The sequence below is a fragment of the Garra rufa genome, chromosome 2 (assembly GCF_049309525.1).
Source record: "Garra rufa chromosome 2, GarRuf1.0, whole genome shotgun sequence".
Taxonomy (NCBI): domain Eukaryota; kingdom Metazoa; phylum Chordata; class Actinopteri; order Cypriniformes; family Cyprinidae; genus Garra; species Garra rufa.
In genome coordinates this window covers 42256809-42277318 of record NC_133362.1, presented here as the reverse complement: position 1 = coordinate 42277318, position 20510 = coordinate 42256809, and the positions used below count along the sequence as shown (strand labels likewise).

Sequence of the window (20510 nt, the reverse complement as noted above, 5' to 3'; positions counted from 1 at the left end):
CAAAATGCACTTGAAATCTGAAGACCACAGAGGCCATGTGTGGTCTGTGTGTAATACAGAAATCAGTTCTAAATCAAACTTTTACAAATTATAAATGACGTCTATTTCTATTTCTATTAAAAGGATGTCTATTTCTGTCCCTGTGTAAAAGGTCAGAGTGGGCCGGTGGACGAGGGGTGTGTGAGGTGCTCCCCCACGGGAACGGCTCCCTACACATCCTGTTTATGCAGACGAACATGTGACGCACTGAGGACAGGCGACGTCCCTGTTGTCCTTCTCTAAAAAGTCCTTGTTTCCACAACCCGCCACAATCTCATTAAGAGGTCATTGCCTCTGCTCATATAAATTTGTCACAGGGTTTGTGTTCTCTATGTCATTTGTCATTTAACAGACACTTTCATATTTAGCAGCTGTATGCATATGTCTGTGCATGTGAGTGTGTATGTGTGTTGCTGAGAGATTATTAGCAGAAACTTTTCACTGAAGTGTTCCATGAGCGCTTCTCCCCTGATAACTGTCCCCACTTGGGACACACTGCCTTTTGGCATGAATGTTCAGACTTTAATAAAGGGGTCACATATTACTTAAAAAAATCCCTCTGAAATCCACTTTATTTGTAACATTGTTTTCATATAAAACCTACTGTTACTGTATCATATTTGATATGCACATTTACAAATAATCGTCATGTTAAAGCTTTGCTGAAAAACCTGTTGTACACAATCTGCTACATGCCTTCTGTTATTCGACTGATTCGACTTTTTTTAGCAAGTAAAAAGGCCATTTAATATAATTGCTAATATTTCAAGATGAACACTTGAAGCAGCTTGTTTTGATCTACTTGATTATCCATAAACCTTTTTTTATAAACCACTAAAAAAGGTTAAAACGGGAGTATCAGATATGAAACATCACGCTTTTGCATTGCATTATACAGTTGAGGTCAAAAGTTTCATACACCTTGCAGAATCTGCAAAATGTTAATTATTTTACCAAAATAAGAGGGGTCATACAAAATGCCTGTTATTTTTATTTAGTACTGACCTGAATAAGATATTTCACATAAAAGACATTTACATATAGTCCACAAGAGAAAATAATAGTAAAATTTATAAAAAATGACCCTGTTCAAAAGTTTACATACACTTGATTCTTAATACTGTTGTTTTATGAATGATCCACAGCTGTGTTTATTTTTTCTTTTTTTTAGTGATAGTTGTTCATGAGTCCCTTGTTTTTCCTGAACAGTTAAATTGCCTGCTGCTCTTCTGAAAAATCCTTCAGGTCCCACAAATTATTTGGTTTGTCAGTATTTGTGTATTTGAACCCTTTTCAACAATGACTGTATGATTTTGAGATCCATCATTTCACACTGAGGACAACTGAGGGACTCATATTCAACTATTGCACAAGGTTCAAACACTCACTGATGCTTCAGAAGTACAAATGATGTATTAAGAGCCAGGGGTGTAAACTTTTGAACAGAATGAAGATGTGTACATTTTTTTTAATTTGCCTAAATGTCATTTTTTAATTTTTTCATTTAGCACTGCCCTTCAGAAGCTACAAAAGATACTTGCATGTTTCCCAGAAGACAAAATAAGTTAAATTTACCCTGATCTTCAAATTCAAAGACTCTTAATGCATCACTTTTCCTTCTGAAGCATCAGTGAGCGTTTGAACTTCTGTAATAGTTGCATATGAGTCCCTCAGTTGTCCTCTGTGTGAAAAGATGGATCTCAAAATCATACAGACATTGCTGGAAAGGGTTCAATTACACAAAAATGCTGGAAAACCAAATAATTTGTGAGACCTGAAGGATTTTTCTGGGGAACAGCGAGCAGTTTAACTGTTCAGGACAAACAAGGGACTAATGAACAACTAAAAAAAAAAAAAAAGCTGTGGATCATTCAGGTAACAACACAGTATTAAGAACCAAGTATGTAAACTTTTGAACCGGGTCATTTTTAAAAAATTCAATTATTATTTTCTTGTTTAATATACTGTATGTTAACATATTTTAACATGTAAAATATCTTATTCAGGTCAGTACTAAAAAAAACATAACATGCATCCCTCTTATTTTGGTAAAATAATTAAATGTATTAAAAAAAAAAAAAAAGTAAACTTTTGACCTCAACTTTATATAATAAAACTGTGCATCTAACATATCTATCTAAGACATATTACTGGAAGATATGAAGTGATGACTGATGTTTATATGCATTTTATGTAAGTCTGTTAAACTGTTATAAAAATCTCACTGATTTAGATTACAAGTAATCAAAATGTAATCTTACATTTTGGCCATATAAACACTACACCAAATTGTATATTTTTGCTTATGCATATCTTGATGCATGAAATATATTATATTAAATATATTATTTTTCTCAAAAATATATTTAGTCTAAAGGTTCAATAAACAGATTTAATTTTATAGACTTTACAGTGTTAAGAAACACACATAAACACACACAAAAGCGATGCCTCACTTACCCTGCTAACATCTTTAGCTGAAGACTCATCTGTTAAAATACAAAAGAAAACCATGTCAAAACTGATGAAGGCAAGCATATATTGTAACACAGTGTCACAGAATGTCTTTTCATTTGCATGCTTTATTTTTACTTATTATATGTCGCATATTTGCCTAAGTTTTGTGCATTTTATTTATTGATTGATTGATTTAATTTATGTTTATGCTATGTCTTTAATTAGATGAAATACATTATTAAAAGAATAGAAAAGAAAAAACAGTAAAGCACAAGAAACAGGATCAAACCTGCACTACCCAAATTTGCAACAGCTCCTACACAAACACACACAGTTTGGGCCGATGAGAGCCGAACAGAGCAGAATAAGAAACTGAGGAACTAACAAAATGTTCTGTCACTTTCCAATTGTCACATTTGCAGCTGATTAAGACAAAAACAGTTTTTTTTCCTGCCTAGTTGGAACACAGTGTTAAGGGAACATTCAATGAGTAACTCATGCAGCCAAACTGACAATTTTCCACTTCAGTGATGAGCGTTCTTTTTAAGCTATGCAAGCTTCAAAGTAAAAATTTTTATAAACGAAAACCCAAGCACTGGAATGTACTTTAAATACAATGCCGCAGATAGAATACTTGCAAAAGCTCCATCTACAAACAAATGACATACAGACACAGTTATGAACACATGCAGACGAATAGGGATAAAATAGGAGAATTTGTGAATAGGAGAATCATCTCCTCTTGTTCTCCTGAGAGAACACCTGTATCTGAGGTCAGCATGTTTACAAAAACCAGGAGACGTTCAGCAAACTTTTCCTCAGTGGCTTCCCCCATTCAGAAAGAAGCTCAGTCAGTGTGTGGAACACAGGAAGTGATGCAGATAAACACTGTCTTGCAGGACCTCTCAGAGGAGACTGAGCAAGCATTACAGCTCATTCACAAAAGAGACAATGCCACATACATCAAACTGCTCACAGGTACAGCTAGGCCCATAAGATTGCATTCAGTTTTTATGATCCTTATATGACACATTTTTGTTTATATCCAGGTTTTAAATGTGATATTCAAGGGATACTTCAACCAAAAATGAAAAGAAATTAAGATATTTTCGATGAAATCTGAGTGCTTCCTCACCCTCCATAGACAGCAAGGTTCCTACCACGTTCAAGGCCCAGAAAGGTACGAAGAACATCGACAAAATAGTCCATGTGACATCAGTGGTTCAACCATACTTTTATAAATCTTTTTTGTGCGCAAAGAAACAACTAACAAATAAGAACTTCATAACGTACATTCCTCTGCACGTAAACAACGCATGCAAGTGATACTGCTGACGTCGAACAGCTTTGTTTACGCACAGAGGAACGCATGCGAGAAGAACAACTGTTGAATAAAGAAGTTATTTTTGTTTTTTTGCACACAAAAAAACTTTCTCGTAGTTTTATAAAATTACGGTTGAACTTCTGATGTCACATGGACTATTTTGTCAATGTTCTTTGTACCTTTCTGGGACTTGAACATGGTAGTACCCTTGATGTCTATGGAGGGTCAAAGAGCTCTTAGATTTCAAAAATATCTTAATTTGTGTTCTGAAGGTGAACGAAGGTCTGCAAATCACACTGAATAAACATTGAACTGACCTGAGCTGATTAATGACACTAGCCTTTTGCAGAGCTGCTTATAGCTGAAATTGAATCAGTTTCATTGACAAATTTAACAACATTAAAGGGATAGTTCACCCAAAAACAAAAATTACTCCATCATTTCTTCACCCTCAACCCATCCTATGTGAAAAGGACTTTTTTTCTTTTAGATGAATACAATCTGGAGTTGTATTAAAAAATGTCCTGGCTCTTCCAAGCTTTCTAATGACAGTGAATGGATGTTGATTTTTTGAAGTCCAATAAAGTGCATCCATCCATCATAAAAACGTGCTCTGGGGAATTAATAAAGGCCTATTGAAGCAATTCAGTGAGTTGCTTCCGTTAACTGTTGTATGAGTGTTCAAGACATGAGAGAGTGGCATTCCAGCTGATAATGTAGACGTAGGTGTAGCAAAAGCTCTGGTGAGAATATGGTAGGGCTGCACGATAAATTGTAAAAAAATCACAATCGCAATTAATCGAAAGCTGTGATTGTCATGCGTATCTTTCAGTGAAGCATGGCTCAGTGATCAGCAGTAAATCTCCATCCGAAAGCGCAGAGGGCGCTCTCATTCTCGCCCAAAAACTCCAAATACGGCAAAAGAAGAAACCCAGAAAATCGCTGCAGCTGAATAAACAGATGATTTAACTAATTTAATTGATTTAACGTGACTAATAAACACACACAGCAAAAAGCCCAGTGTTAAATTGACTCTTCTTGGGGTTTTATTTGAGTCCACACTCATAAGTGTGAAAGTGAGTGTTAAATTAACACTGAAGTGGTGTTAAAGTTATTGAGATAATTAAATAATTAAAAGATGATTGATCATTATTGAAGACACAAGCAGAATCACCAAAGGAGAAAATCACAATTTTTAGCAACCATTATAGTGGTCAGTGTTTGCGTTGGTTAGGCTCTTGACACTTACATTTCTAACATTAGATTTTGTTTAGCTGCTGTGTTTGAGTTAAAACAGCCAGACAAGCCAAGAACACAATTTAACATAATCATTATTTGACCTGAATCGTCAAACTCATTTAGAGTCCAATCTCTGAGTTACATTTACTTACGACTCCATAACAAGAGCTTTTCTAATTACACTTTTAAAGAATTTCTTACAAGCTATTGTGATTTTGGAAAATTTTGTGTTTTTTTTCTAGGCACACACAGACATCAAGAACCAGCATAGGAATCTCAACAACGGTGACAAACAGCATATTCAGATAAACAGATTAACTCTAAACATCACAAAACAAGCTACTAAAAAGTCACATAAAAACAACAAAAACAAAAGAAAACTGTGAGAATAAAAGAAATTACGAAGACAACTCATAATTGAATCATGCCGCAATGCATGATGGGAGCCATGGAGGAGTTTTGATTGGCTACAACATGCTTTTTGGATGGTCACCGATGTTGTGGTTCTCAGGCTGATTCTTCATGTCTGTGTGTCTTAAAGATTATTTTAGAAGTTTTTGATCAAAATAATTTTTAAATACTACTGTCTGATAATAGATATGTTGTTCACAGATCTGATGCAATCAGTGAAGAAAACCAAGTTCTATTATACAAGGAACTACATGAAAGTTATTTCAAAACTTGATCACCTTTCCACTGGTTTGTCTGGCTGTTAACACTTTCACAGCAGCCGAACAAAATCTAATGTGAAAAATGTCCCTTACAAGAGCCCTACTAATGCGAACACTGACCACTATAATGGTTGCTTAAAAAATGTGATTTTCTCCTTTTGGTGATTCTGCTTGTTATGGTCAATCATCACTTAATTAATCACTAATTATCTCATTAACTTTAACTCCACTTCAGTGTTAATTTAACACACTTATTTGAACACTTTAACGCTCTTGAGTGTGGACTCAAATAAACTCCCGGGAGAGTTAATTTAACACTGGGATTTTTGCTGTGTACGACAATGTATGGTTTATCTGTTTATATGAGTTCTTATTATTATAATGTTCCTTAAATTGCAGTATATAATAATGCAATGTCTTTATCACTGCTTAGAATACAATGAATACTATGCGTGCCTTATTCTGTGTAAAAAGCCACATCATCTGACAGAAGGATTAATTTCGATCACTCGACTGACATTATGAAGTGAGTTTGGAGTAAGAACGTTATTAAATGTAGTATTTTCACATGCTTTTAGATGCAGCAGCATTTCTACTCAGAGCCGTAGTTCACTGAGAAGCTACGCAAACAGCTGTCATTATTACAAATGATTTCTTTTGATTTCATACTCGCACAATTAAATCATCTGTGATAATGAATGCGATATAGCGTAGATTTTCATTGAACTACAGCTCTGTATACTAAATGCTGCTCCTTCTGAAAGCACCTGCTGGAGATTTACTACTGATTAAATAACCGGCTTTACTGAAAAAAGTGGAGTACTTTTTTTAATGGATGGATGCACTTTATTGGGCTTCAAAAATCAACAGCCATTCACTGCCATTATAAAGCTTGGAAGAGCCATAACTTTTTTATACAACTCCGACTGTAGGGGAGAGCGGGGCACAACCTAACACTTTTCGAATTTTGCGGTTTGTGTAAATCCACTTGGGGTTCAGAGTACAATTTTTATCCACATTATTTTCACACTTGTCTAGTACAAATATATCGCTTTGTTTCATATTTACAGTGTATGCATTTTTCGTTATTTACCTCAAAAGAAAGGAAGTGAAATGTGACAACATGCCCCGTAGGTGGAGTACATTGTAACATCTGAGGGGCACGTTGTAACACGACCATATGACTGCTTAAAATGTTATCTGATTGAATGAAAAAATATATACACAACAAACTAAAATATTTTGTCAGTAAAATACATGTGTTAACTTTTTCAAATGAAGTAATGACGTTTAAAAAAAAAAAAAAAAAATCTAATTTTGGAGTTTGACAATGAACACATCGCAACAATGCTTTGAACGGCCCTGATCGCAACACACAGCTGTACAGTAGTTCAAAACAATGTGGACAAAAGATGAAACACATTTAGACATTCAGAAAAACACTCCCGTCCCTCCACACACAGCTCTCATAGAACACGACACACATAAACCAGCCAAAATGCTTTACATTTCTTGAAATAATAACTTCTGAACATTAAACATTTATTGTCAGCCTTTATTCACCTGTTTCTTGTGGTTTCTTATCAAAATCCTTATTAGTAAATAGTGTAAATTGCATCGCTAATGTCATAGAATAGCATAGTTTAATAACAGCGGGGCATATTGTAACACAGTGTTACAACGTTCCCCATCTGTGCGACTGGAATATAATACAGGTTAGTGTCTTCTGCTGGTTTGCGAAGCATTAATAAACTATCTAAACTGATAAATAACAAATTGGAGATTAAAATAATAGCAGATGAATACTAAAAACTGAAATGAAAAGTTTACTTCAGCCAGAAATGTACTTTTACTATGGTAAAATAAATATTCAGCGATATTTTCAAAAGCCTTTTGAATTAGGGTGGCTTGAGGGTGAGGAAATTAAGGTGAAATTTTAATTTTTGGGTGAACTATCTCTTTAACACTTTTATATATCTGTTTATTATTGTGAAGCTCCCCAAGTCCTCAAGAAAGCAAGTAAACATGAGGTGTCCATTTGGGACAGGGCCCAACTCCTAGTGTGAATGGACATTGAGACTAGAGGACAGATCAGCAGTTCTAACTCTCATAAGCAGAACCATGCTGGGTGATGCGATAGCAGTTTCTGACTGATGACACAGACAAACAAGAAGAAAGATGGTGGGGGAGGCACTGTCCCCCACGTCAGATCGCTCATTTCAGCTCGCCTAAATATGGTTGATATACTACAGGCCCGTATGGATCGATTTGCGTGTGGATAAAGGGAGCTGTGCACAGGACAGCAGCGCAGTGCCGTTATAAAGCATCTGATGGTGTCCTGCTGTGTCAAAGCTGCTGATCTCCTTGATTCCCTTTTGACATTAGCAGGCACTTTGCCTAAACAGTCATTCATATCATCTTGTAAATCTGACACTATGCACTTTCAGCACAATCCACGTTCCTTGCTGTTGGGCTCAGGAGAACACCGCGCGGCTGACTGTGGGCCTGCAAGAATGGCAGTCTCTTCTCCTGCCGTTGCTTCTCACAAACCAACCGTAAAGACAATATGGCAACGTTCCTGGTTTTCTGTCTACTGCCTACATAGGCAGCTTTTCTGAAGTGAAATAGAGCCACATGAACAATATAGTGACTAATTTTGTACACTCCACATTGGCATATCCTTGCTATGCTAATGACGCAATACTCTAAATTTAGCTTTAAAGTGTACACTGTAAAATCAAATTAGTTAACCTTGCAAAACCATGCAAACTTATTGCTCTAAAAAACTAAGCAAAGAAAAAACACTTTTAGTTTTAACAACTAATTAATTTTAAGTTAAATATACAATGTGTGTATTCCAAACAACTAATTAATTTAAGTTAATGTAAACTAACATAAAATTTACTGCAACTTGGGATTTCTCACTTGTATTTAAAAATGCAGAAATAACAGAAACACTTTTAAAACTGTAAACACTAATAGATCTCCTACAATATTAAACTAATATAGAACAAAAACGTACCCCTGGTTTCACAGACAAGGCTTAAGCCTATAGTCTTAGACTAAAATGAAAGTCTAAACCATTTCAGCTGAAAGAAATTTGCACTGACTGATCTTAAAATATATCAGTGCATTTTTTTTTTCTCAAGATGCACACCAGTAATGTTTTTTTTTTTTTTTTCTCTAAACATGTTTATAAAAATTACTTAAATGGCCTAATTGAACTATGGCCTAATCCTGGCTTAGTCTAAACCCTGTCTGTGAAACCGGGCCTTAAAATAATAAAATAACACTTATTTTCTAAATTTATTCCCAGAGTAGAGAAAAATTGGTACTAATACAAATCAATTTATCTTAACTAGGATTTTCTGAGTAACAAAGGCATAGTACACAAATAGTACATATTACTAGATTTTTACAATTAATAAAGCAAGTTGTTGTACATAGTAAAGTCAAATAAAACATGTTAGGACATTTGTTAGGTTCAAATTAACACTTCTGTTGCACTTCCCACAAGTGCAACTTGTCACAATGCATTATGGGATTTTCTTATATCTGAAATGTTTTGAAAGCAGACCTGTGATGTCTCAATATACGGTTGCACTTTATTTTGATATTGATACTACAATGTCAAAAGTGGTCTAAGTTATTTTGCAATTACATGTCTGCTTTCATAAATGTTGTAACCAAACTGTATGTCAACCAACTCTCATTAGAACAGTAGTACTGTTAGGGTTAGTAGAACAAGTTGACATGTACTTGCAAAGTTACTTATAGTTGGCAGAATGTCTCTTGGGGAATCAAAAAAGTGTTAGCAGATATTAAACAGACAGTCTACTAATACTCTGATGACTGCTAATTGACATTGCAAAAAAAAAAAAAAGTACTACCTAAAATGCTTCCTACAAAAGTAAGATCTCTAGGTTTTAGAACAGAGCCTAAAAGTGTCTCTCTGCCCAGGTTCTGCTGGGCAGCTAAGGGAGGGCAATATTCCACTTTGCGCCACAGGCTACCTATGCTCACATCATACTCCTTCCATTTCTGGTATTCCCAGATGGAAATGTTTGGTAATCAATGCAGGGACTTGCAGATGTGTTTCTGTCCAGCTCTCTGTGGGCAAATATCAGCTCCAGATCCTTTGTGTAAACTGAAATTCAGCATGAAAAGTAAAGCAGATATCAGCATTTTGATCTTCAACGTCAATATTGTGGTGGTCCTTATTGCGGTGGTCAAAAATCATGTTTACAGTAACGCAATTACAATGAGGCAAGGCATTACACCCAATTTCATCTAAATTATTCTCAGTGGCTGCAGCATGCCACAGATGCTGTCAATAGAGCTTAACTTGTATTGAACACAGAACTTTCCTTTCAACAAATACATTTTATCCTAGCTTACAGTTTTTCTCAATTGCTAAAACACTATAACCAGTCTTTTGAACTAAAATTTCAAAACTATAACGCCATTTTTGAAAAAGCACACCCATTTCCCTAAACAATAAACACTATTCCCTGCTTTGACACATGAGTTATATTTGGTGAACTGTTACTGCAAAACTCTACACACAAATCCCTACATTTCTCAGTGCTTACACCATGTGGTCATTTAGAAAGCACAAGCATTCAACATTGTTCACTCAATCTGTGACGTTTGAGCTCAATTAGCACACAATTATCCAAGTGGAAACACTAGGAGTCCAAATTTAGCACACACAAATCAGAACCTAAAAGAAGCCAAAGTCAGCTTACAGTTTTTCTCAGTCACTTTGGTGCATTTCTCAGATCAGAAATGAAATTGTCAAAACTACTTGTTCAACATCCACATCATCTAGTCTCTTGTGCACATCATAAAAAGCTTCTCATTCTTCTGATCAAGTTGTGATTGCTTTGGCACATTCATACAACTGATTAGATACATTTGTCTGCGGTTTCCCACATCATCAGTTGCTATTGTCATGTTGCTCAAAATGTATGAAATAGTTCTCTGTGCAATAGTTTGACCCCTCAAAACATCAAGTCATTAGCTCATCGTATAAGTCATTACCTAAATGCAAAATTTTTGATCTAGTTGTTATAAACTGTCAATCATATATTCTACACATTTCTATTAGACTTTTTGTAAATTTGCCATGAATTATTCAAGTGAATCTTGACTTTCACTAATGAAGATAATGTATATCAACCAATGATAAAGCAGTTCTCTGAAATAGCTCAAAGGTACATCTCTTGAACCTTCAATTGGAAAGCATACTGTATATAGACAGAGGACAACGCAGGAGTTACAAAATCTGACAGTAGACTTTCTAATTTTTATTTTTACCTTTGTGCCCATATTTCTTTTTCTTTGCTGTTTCACAATGACACTGTAATGCATTTTTATTTTTTTCTTAGACCACTAGTACAGTACAAGTGTAACTGTGAATCCTATCTAGTCTTTTTCAATCAGTATCCCACATACAGTAATGTGTAATTTTGAAGAGGAAGAGTAGGAGGTGAAAGAGGAAGAGGAGGAGAAGAAGGTGGATGACAACGACAACGTGGAAGAGACAGAGGAAGGGCAAGGGCGAGAAAACAAGCAGTCTCATATATTTTAGTTGATGAGTGCCAGGGTTGGATCAGGCATGCAAGAGGATTTGACCCCTGCTGCCTGGCCAGGGCTAATTTAGCCTGTGATGCTGAAGAGGTTCTTTGGCCTGTCCCAGACCAAAGACAGGATTCTGGGCAAAAAAATTATATTTTGTTGTTGTTTGCTGTTTTGTACTGTACTCTACAGTACATTAAATTAAGGAATAAAACACTTGCAAAGGCATAGATTTGTTGTTTTCATCATGTGAAAAGTTTTTTATTTGGATTGTTTTGGTTGTATTGTTTTGAATTTATCTCATCAGTGTGTAAAACTGTGTTGTAGTGTGTGTGTTTTTGAGGATTTGTGTGTCATGTCTGAGAGCAAAGTTTGGTTTTTCAGCAAGATTGTGTTGTTTTGAGTGGAGAGCTTCATTTTGACCTCAATATAAGAAGTTTGGGGAATTGAGTTAGGAGTTGTGGATTTGTGTTTAGAGTTTCGCAAATAAGAGGCATAATTTCAAGAAATGTGTTTAAGCAATTGAGAAAAACTGTAATATGCAGACACAGCTATGTAAGCCATTTATTGACTAATTTTCCTACTGTGACTTTATGGAGCTTTCAGAACATCTTTTTGAGCCAAGGTCAGAATACCTGCAAAAAGCTGTTAGCGTTCCCATTTTTCACAATGAAAGCTGCTTGGCTGGTGCATATAGCACCTGAAGTACATAACATAGATGACATTCGAGTATGGGTCACCATACTTGACAATACGTCACAACTTTCAGATGCTGGGCTTACCGTTACGGAAACAATACAGTGGGGGAAATAATTATTTGATCTCCTGCTGATTTTGACATACAGTGGGGAAAAATAATTATTTAATTTTGTACATTTGCCCACTAACAAAGAAATGATCAGTCTATAATTTTAATGGTAGGTTTATTTAACAGTGAGAGACAGAGATAACAACAACAACAACAAAAAACACATTTCAAAAAAGTTATAAATTGATTTGCATTTTAATGAGTGAAATAAGTATTTGATCCCCTATCAATCAGCAAGGTTTTTGTCTCTCAGGTGTCTTCTATACAGGTAATGAGCTGAGATTAGAAGCACTCTCTTAAAGGGAGTGCTCCTAATCTCAGCTTGTTACCTGTATAAAAGACACCTGTCCAAAGAAGCAATCAATCAATCAGATTCCAAGCTCTCCACCATGGCCAAGACCAAAGAGCTGTCCAAGGATGTCAGGGACAAGATTGTAGACCTACACAAGGCTGGAATGGGCTACAAGACCATCACCAAGCAGCTTGGTAATAAGGTGACAGCTGTTGGTGCGATTATTCGCAAATGAAAGAAACACAAAATAACTGTCAATCTCCCTCGGTCTGAGGCTCCATGGAAGTTCTCACCTCGTGGAGTTTCAATGATCATGAGAACGGTGAGGAATCAGCCCAGAACTACACAGGAAGATCATGTCAATGATCTCAAGGCAGCTGGGACCATAGTCTCCAAGAAAACAATTGGTAACACACTATGCCGTGAATGACTGAAATCATGCAGCGCCCGCAAAGTGCCCCTGCTCAAGAAAGTACATGTACAGGCCTGTATGAAGTTTGCTAATTAACATTTGAATGATTCAGAGGAGAACTGGGTGAAAGTGTTGTGGTCAGATGAGACCAAAATCAAGCTCTTTGGCATCAAATCAACTTGCCATGTTTGGAAGAGGAGGAATGCTGCTTATGACCCCAAGAACACCATCCCCACTGTCAAACATGGAGGTGGAAACATTATGCTTTGGGGGTGTTTTTCTGCTAAGGGGACAGGACAACTGCACAACATCAAAGGGACGATGGACGAGACCCATGTACCGTCAAATCTTGGGTTGGAACCTCCTTCTTTCATTGAAAATGGGTCATGGATGGGTATTCCAGCATGACAATGACCCAAAACACACGGCCAAGGCAACAAAGGAGAGGCTCGAGAAGAAGCACATTAAGGTCCTGGAGTGGCCTAGCCAGTCTCCAGACCTTAATCCCTTCATCTTAATCACTTGGAGAGAATCTTCAAAGAGGAGTGGAACAAACTCCCCCTGAGATGTGTGCAAACCTGGTGGCCAACTACAAGAAACGTCTGACCTCTGTGATTGCCAATAAGAGTTTTGCCACCAAGTACTAAGTCATGTTTTGTGAAGGGGTCAAAACAGTTTTTTTCTGGATTTTTTGTTGTTATTCTGTCTTTTTTTATTGTTAAATTAACCTACCATTAAAATTATACACTGATAATTTCTTTGTCAGTGGGCAAATGTACAAAATTAAATAATTATTTTTTTCCCCACTGTAGATTAAAACAATGACAAGAAGAGGCAAAAAAAAAAAAAAAGAAAAAAAGAAAAAAAAAAAGAAAACACTACCAAAGCAAAGCTAAACACAAAACAAACCACACACACACACACACACAACAAAGTAGAACACACACACAAAAAAAAAAAAAAAAAAAACACACATCAAAAACAATTTTGCATATTACGCACAGCAGTTTCAATTTCATAATTTCATTTTTTTTATTTGATCAGGGAAAATACACATTAATAATACATAACAACATGTGCCAAATTTAGCCAAATTGGCTCATTTTCATCCGTAGCCCTAACAATTTTGTCAACAAAATATAGAAATCTTTGCGATGATATCATCAAGCCTTCGATTAGTTTCATTATACAATCAATTTTTAATGTATAAAGTAATGCCTACGTTTTGATTTTAAATGTGTCAATATGGTATTATGGAAGTAAAATGCTGTTTCATGTTGAATAATGGAATAATGGTGTAATAATGGCGTGCTGGGCAATGTACCACACAGAACCAAATAAAATTACAAAAAGGCAAATTCGATTATACCGTAACTAATTTGATGAATTAAGTGAATTTATTAACGAATTCTTAGAAATTCTTAGAAATGCATCTGGATGTTCTCTGTCTGGCACCGAGCTGAACACAAACTACACATTCAAGCAGCCTCCTGTTCTGTTATTAAATTACGGCACATTTCAGGATTTTCTAGCGCACGTCATCGGCGGCTCTCCTGTATGGCTGGGGTCATCAAGGCCACTAGGCTAACGACAGACTGAATGAGTAGGTCCTGAATCACGCTGTGCACGTGTGTGTGTGTGTGTGTGTGTGTGTGTGTGTGTGTGTGTGTGTGTGTGTGTGTGTGACAGCGAGGCACATGATCTGTCCAGATGTAGGATTTCTCTTGAGGCAGAGCGGCGAAAGGTTTGGGATTTATCAATTACTCGAAGATTGCATGTGTGTGAGAAGAAAACAGGGCCAGGGGAATGCTAGGTGGGAATGAGGTGGAGGGAGCTGACGTCACTGGGGCCTTGGGGGTCCTTGTTAGTCTCAACCAAAGCACAGACACATCATCATTTACTGCACACACACTATCACACAAACAGCGATGGATCATTAGTAGTGCTCGCTAATATTTAGAGTTAGGGATTTGAACAAATCACTACGCCCAAGTATTAAAGGATTAGTTGACCCCAAATTAGAATTCTGTCATCCTTTATTCACCCTCATGTCATTCAAATCCCATGTTACTTCTTTGCTGGTTACTCTTTTCTAACAATGAATGAAGAATGGAGCTTTCGGGTTTTACACAGGACACAAAGCACTATAAAAATATCCTTAAAAAGTATCTATGAGTTATTGATTTACAACAAATTTGTTGTACTAAAACGAAAGACCGAACTAAATAATAACGATGCTATTGTCTTTTTAAAGCTGCTTTCCAGCTGAAATTGAATTTGGTTTATAATTGATTCATTTCACAAAATTAAAGGTAACATATCATGAAAACCTTTTCCGTGTTTAAGTGCTATGATCTACCAACCCAGAAAACATGAATAATGGACAGGCCAGTAACTTTGTTTTGGTAAGCCTTTTTCTGCAAGCTTGTGAAAATTTGAGCGGTCAAATTTCTCTCCTCCCGTGACGTACTAAGGGAATCTTATTTATAATATCCACCCACTGCGCAAAGACAATGGTCACACCATGGTGAAAGTTTGAGCAAAGCATGCTAACTGTTCTGTCATTGGCTGCACAGACGAGCACAGGACACTATTCAGAGTCCCAGCCTCAGAGAAGACAAGAGAGCAGTGGATTTAATTATTTATTTACTGTATATTACGCTGCTGCCACACAGATCCAATACAAACATCCAATTTCTTTCACAGCCGTTTACCTTCACAGACATAACCGACAGTTTTTGTAACTCCTGTGTGCTTTTAACCTAAACTTGTGTATATTTGACAGTTTAAGCAATAAGACATGGAAGAGAACTTCCTGTGTGTGTGCTTCAAATGTGTGCGCTCAAAAAAACGTATATCAGAATTTTCAACTGACTTTAAAATGCATGATTGCGCAATAGACATGATGATCAAAACCAAACATTTTTTTTTTTTTTTTTGGCCGAATATCTGACGTACAGGCTGTAAAGGCACAATCCTATTTTGGAAAAGGGGGCGGGGAGCAGCAGCTCATTTGCATTTGAAGAGCCATGCACAAAAACACTGTGATTTGCTTTCAATTTTAGGAAAGGAAAGGAAAGAAAAGGAAAGGAAAGGATGTGGCGTGTGGCCTAATATAGTGACCTATACTTGGATTTTATGCTCTGTATTTAACCCATCCAAGTGCACACACACAGTAGTGAACACACCCCCGGAGCAGTGGGCAGCCATATTGCTATTGCTGTGGAGCCCGGGAGAAGTTGGGGGTTCGGTGCCTCAAGTCAAGTCACCTCAGTCATGGTATTGAGGGTGGAGAAAGTACTGTACATTCACTCTCCCCACCTACAATCCCTGCCGGACCTGAGACTAGAACCCCACAACCTTTGTGTTACAAGTCTGACTCTCTAACCATTAGGCAATTAGGTGGAGCATTTCGAAGTGAAACTACACAGACACATTCTAGTGACACCCAAGACGTATACTAAAAAAAATATTTGATCCCCTGCTCATTTTGTACGTTTGCTCACTGACAAAGAAATGATCAGTCTATAATTTTAATGATAGGTTTATTATAGTGAGAATAACGGAGAAAAAAAAAAAAATCAGACAAAAGCAATCAATCAATCAGATTCCAAACTTTCCACCATGGCTAACACCAAAGAACTGTCCAAGGATGTCAGAGACAAATATTGTAGATCTACACAAGGCTAGAATGGGCTACAAGACCATTGCCAAGCAGCTTGGTGAGAAGGTGACAGTTGGTGCGAGTGATTAAAACACAAAATAAGTGTCCCCAAAATAAATCTCCCTTGGTCTGGGGCTCCACACACAATCTCACCACGTGGAGTTTTAATGACCATGAGAACAGTGAGGAATCAGCCTAGAACTACACAGGAGAATCTTGCCGATGACCTCAAGGCAGCTGACACCATAGTCATTAAGAAAACAATTAGTGTAACACTACACCATGAAGAACTGAAATCCTGCAGCACCCGCAAGGTGCCTCTGCTCAAGAAAGCACATGTACAGGCCTGTCTGAAGTTTGCCAGTGAACATCTGAATGAATAAGAGGAGAACTGGTTGAAAGTGTTGTGGTCAGATAAGACCAAAATCAAGCTCTTTGGCATCAACTCAACTCGCCGTGTTTTAGGAGGAGAAATGTTGCCTATGACCCCAAGAACACCATCCTCACCGTCAAACATGGAGGTGGAAACATTATGCTTTGGGGGTGTTTTTCTGCTAAGGGGACAGGACAACTACACCACATCAAAGGGACAATGGACAGGGCCATGTACCATCAAATCTTGGATGAGAACCTCCTTCCCTTAGCCAGGGCATTAAAATGGGTCATGGACGGGTATTCCAGCATGACAATAACCCAAAACACACAACCAAAGCAACAAAGGAGTGGCTCAAGAAGAAGCACAATAAGGTCCTGGAGTGGCCTAGCCAGTCTCCAGACCTTAATCCCATAGAAAATATGTAGAGGGAGCTGAAGGTTCGAGTTGCCAAACGTCAGCCTCAAAACCTTAATGACTTGGAGAGGATCTGCAAAAAGGAATGGGACAAAATCCCTCCTGAGATGTGTGCAAACCTGGTGGCCAACTACAAGAAACGTCTGACCTCTGTGATTGGCAACAAGGGTTTTGCCACCAAGTAAGTCATGTTTTGTGACTCATTAAAATGCAAATCAATTTATAACTTTTTTAAATATGCTTTTGTGGATTTTTTTGTTGTTATTCTGTCTCTCACTGTTACAATAAACCTTATGGACTGATCATTTCTTTGTCAGTGGGCAAATGTACAAAATCAGCAGGGGATCAAACTATTTTTCCCTCACTACATAGGAATGACAGAAATGCTCATCCTGCACATTGTGCTACAGACATGTATGTACATTACATTACATACTTTTGGACTTGCGCTTTTTGCCCTGCAGACAATTAATAAAAATCAAAACCAAAAACCAAATCAAGGAACCCCATTTATATCTACAGACCAAAATATGCTAGAAAATAAATACACCTAAAGTACACACAAAATATCTATAGCTTATTTGCTTAACACAGCTATTATAAACATTAGTTTGAATAATTTGAAAGTCAACAAAGAGATAAAGGCTAGAGTGTTGTGAATGTGTGCTTCCAGGGTAAAAACAGTCACAAGACATAAAACATGACTGATCCTGTTTCACAAAAAAAAGCTGCACCTTCAACAATAAGCACTTTTCATCCTAAATTTCAAACCATAGAATAAAAATAAAACAGGATCTACTTAACGGTGTCTTATTGAACAGATGTTGACCTCTGAATTGTAAGTCTAGTCATTCTCTGTCACTAGCAACAAGATCTATCTTTGAAAATCATTGAAGGAGTCAGAATTAGAAAACAGCTAGATGTCACTAGTAGGTCTTGTCCTTTAGCCTATTGATTTAAGAAATCATTCAGTGTCACTTTGCCAGAGCAGGATGTCTTCAGTGCTTAGGACACCTTATTTGTAATGCTTCGACTTTAGAAGCCAAGACTAGTACATTCAGGATCAGAGACAGAGAATATACAGTATAAATATTCATATGTGTATCAAAATGAATACATATACAGCAGTGGCGGCTACTGGTCTGTCAAATAGGGGAAGCTCATTTTCGGTCTACATCATAAAATTGTCTATTTATTTAAAAGTAAATTCTGCCCTACGTTCCTTTTCAAGAAAATGGTCTGTGACCCTGTCGTACCAACTAGGCGTCTTTTCCAGTGACTTTTCGTGTGCAGTTTCATATGAATGAATGATCTAAAAAAAAATATTAAACTCTGTAAAAGTGAAACAAGGAATGTGGTGTATAATTGTGTGAAATGTATGATGAAAATCAAGCAATTTCGCCAAGCAAATATAAAGAAATAGGTTGCAGCAGTTTTTATTTCGACTGAACTTGAGAAATCCACGATGGGACTGAGCTGCCGCAGAGAGCGCGAACGAATAGCTTCAGCGATTCCTTATAGGACAAAATCGCTGTCAGTCAAAAGGAGATGCAATCTTTCGACAGACCCTCCAATCATCACGCAGAAGCTCAGCGTCCAGGCCAGCCCACTCCTCATTCACCCCCAGAGACGCTGAGCGTCCGTGGGCGGGACATAATCGCAGCGTTTATCCAATGACCGTCTAGTTTCAAAGCACTGAAAAAAAAACGTTCAAAGCAGCCCCATTGAAGTCAATGGACGCTGGGCTTCAATGGGGAAATGCACTGTGACGCTACGGGAATGTATGAGAAGAAAATCAAGTCAGCCGACCTGCTATATCTAACTGATTCTGAACGAATTCGTCTTTGAGATGAACGTTTTCTAACGCATTTTTAGTCAATAAAATGTTAATACAATAGTACGTAATTTTACCATTAATTTTGTGACATTATAGGGGAAGCTGAGCTTCCCTTGCAGTCTTAAAGAAATCGCCACTGATATACAGTATATATATGATAGGAGAGACAATGCTCAAACAGAAAAAAACATGCTAGAGGTATTACAGGACACGATATTTGCGAAAGCTTGAACAGAAACAGATACAAAGAGCATCACATGGACTAAAGCCACTGGCCCTGCTGTCAGGCCTGTAATGAGGCTCTTACATTCACTACACCAGTGTGATCATATGATGTCGGGTATCTCCACAGCTCAAGACACACAGCAGATTAGGACAACCTATTATTAAACTAATCAGCGATCTCACAAGTACACTTGTGACCTATCAAATAAAAGATGTTCAGATTTTACTTTGAATTCTGTGAAAGCTTTCCTTTTGTTTTTCTCAGTTTGGGCCTTGTGAGTAACCTGCACAGATGGTCTCTTATTCTCTGAATCCCCTGAACATGGTCATTTGAAAATTATGTCATCCTTTACCCCCACTGTCTTTCCAACCCCTTTTTCTCTATTGATTCTGCAGAACACCAAAGAAGATTTTTTAAAAATGTCTAAACAGTTGGTTTAAGTATGTATGTCCATACAATGGAAGTCAATGGTAACAGTTTGGTCACCAAGGTCAAGGTCAAAGTCAAAGTCAAAGGTACCTATGAAGATATGAGTTTTAAGATAGAGAGGTTTTACTACTGTCTTTGATATAATCATATGTATAACACACTTTTTTAGTATGATATTTTTTTTATCTGTCTTTTACTATGAATCAACATATTCTAATCATAAAGATGTACATGAAATCATTTTTACTTTTGTTAAATTAGTGAACAACAGTGGAATACCTTTACAATTTTACACAATAACATAACAATCTGATATACCATAAATTATTATTGTCATACTTTGGAAAACAGGGAGAATTGTTAGGATTGAAAAAGTTGTTGAGCCAAAATGCCAACACAGAAAAGGCCTTTCATCAGTTATTTACCAAATATTATTAACCCTTGTGTGTTAGCATTTTTTAAGTATTATTATAATTGAAAAAAAAGAAAAAAGAAAAAATAATCTTATGTTAAGATTATGTCTCAAACAAAATTCTCAGATACTATATCTGCATTATAACTACTATAGCTGCACTTGACTGTTTAATAGGCTGTAGCTGTTCACAGACTCATATAGGCCTTATGTAGCTCTGCCCCTATTGCCTTTCAGTTTGTATTTCAACAGTGTGATGGTAAGATGTCTACTACTTAAGTCATGTACTCTACAATAGGTAAATCTATTTACCAGCAAAAAACAGTAGTG

At 36.8% G+C, this 20510-nt stretch overlaps 1 protein-coding gene across 1 annotated transcript in view; it reads right to left on the bottom strand.

Moving 5' to 3' along the window:
- The window catches only part of pde10a (phosphodiesterase 10A), a 174518-nt gene that overhangs the window by 42868 nt on the left and 111140 nt on the right, over positions 1–20510 (bottom strand). The window contains exon 3 of the mRNA XM_073834265.1: positions 2500–2528. Within this exon, the coding sequence (XP_073690366.1) occupies positions 2500–2528 (29 nt within the window). The remainder of the gene's footprint in view (positions 1–2499; positions 2529–20510) is intronic.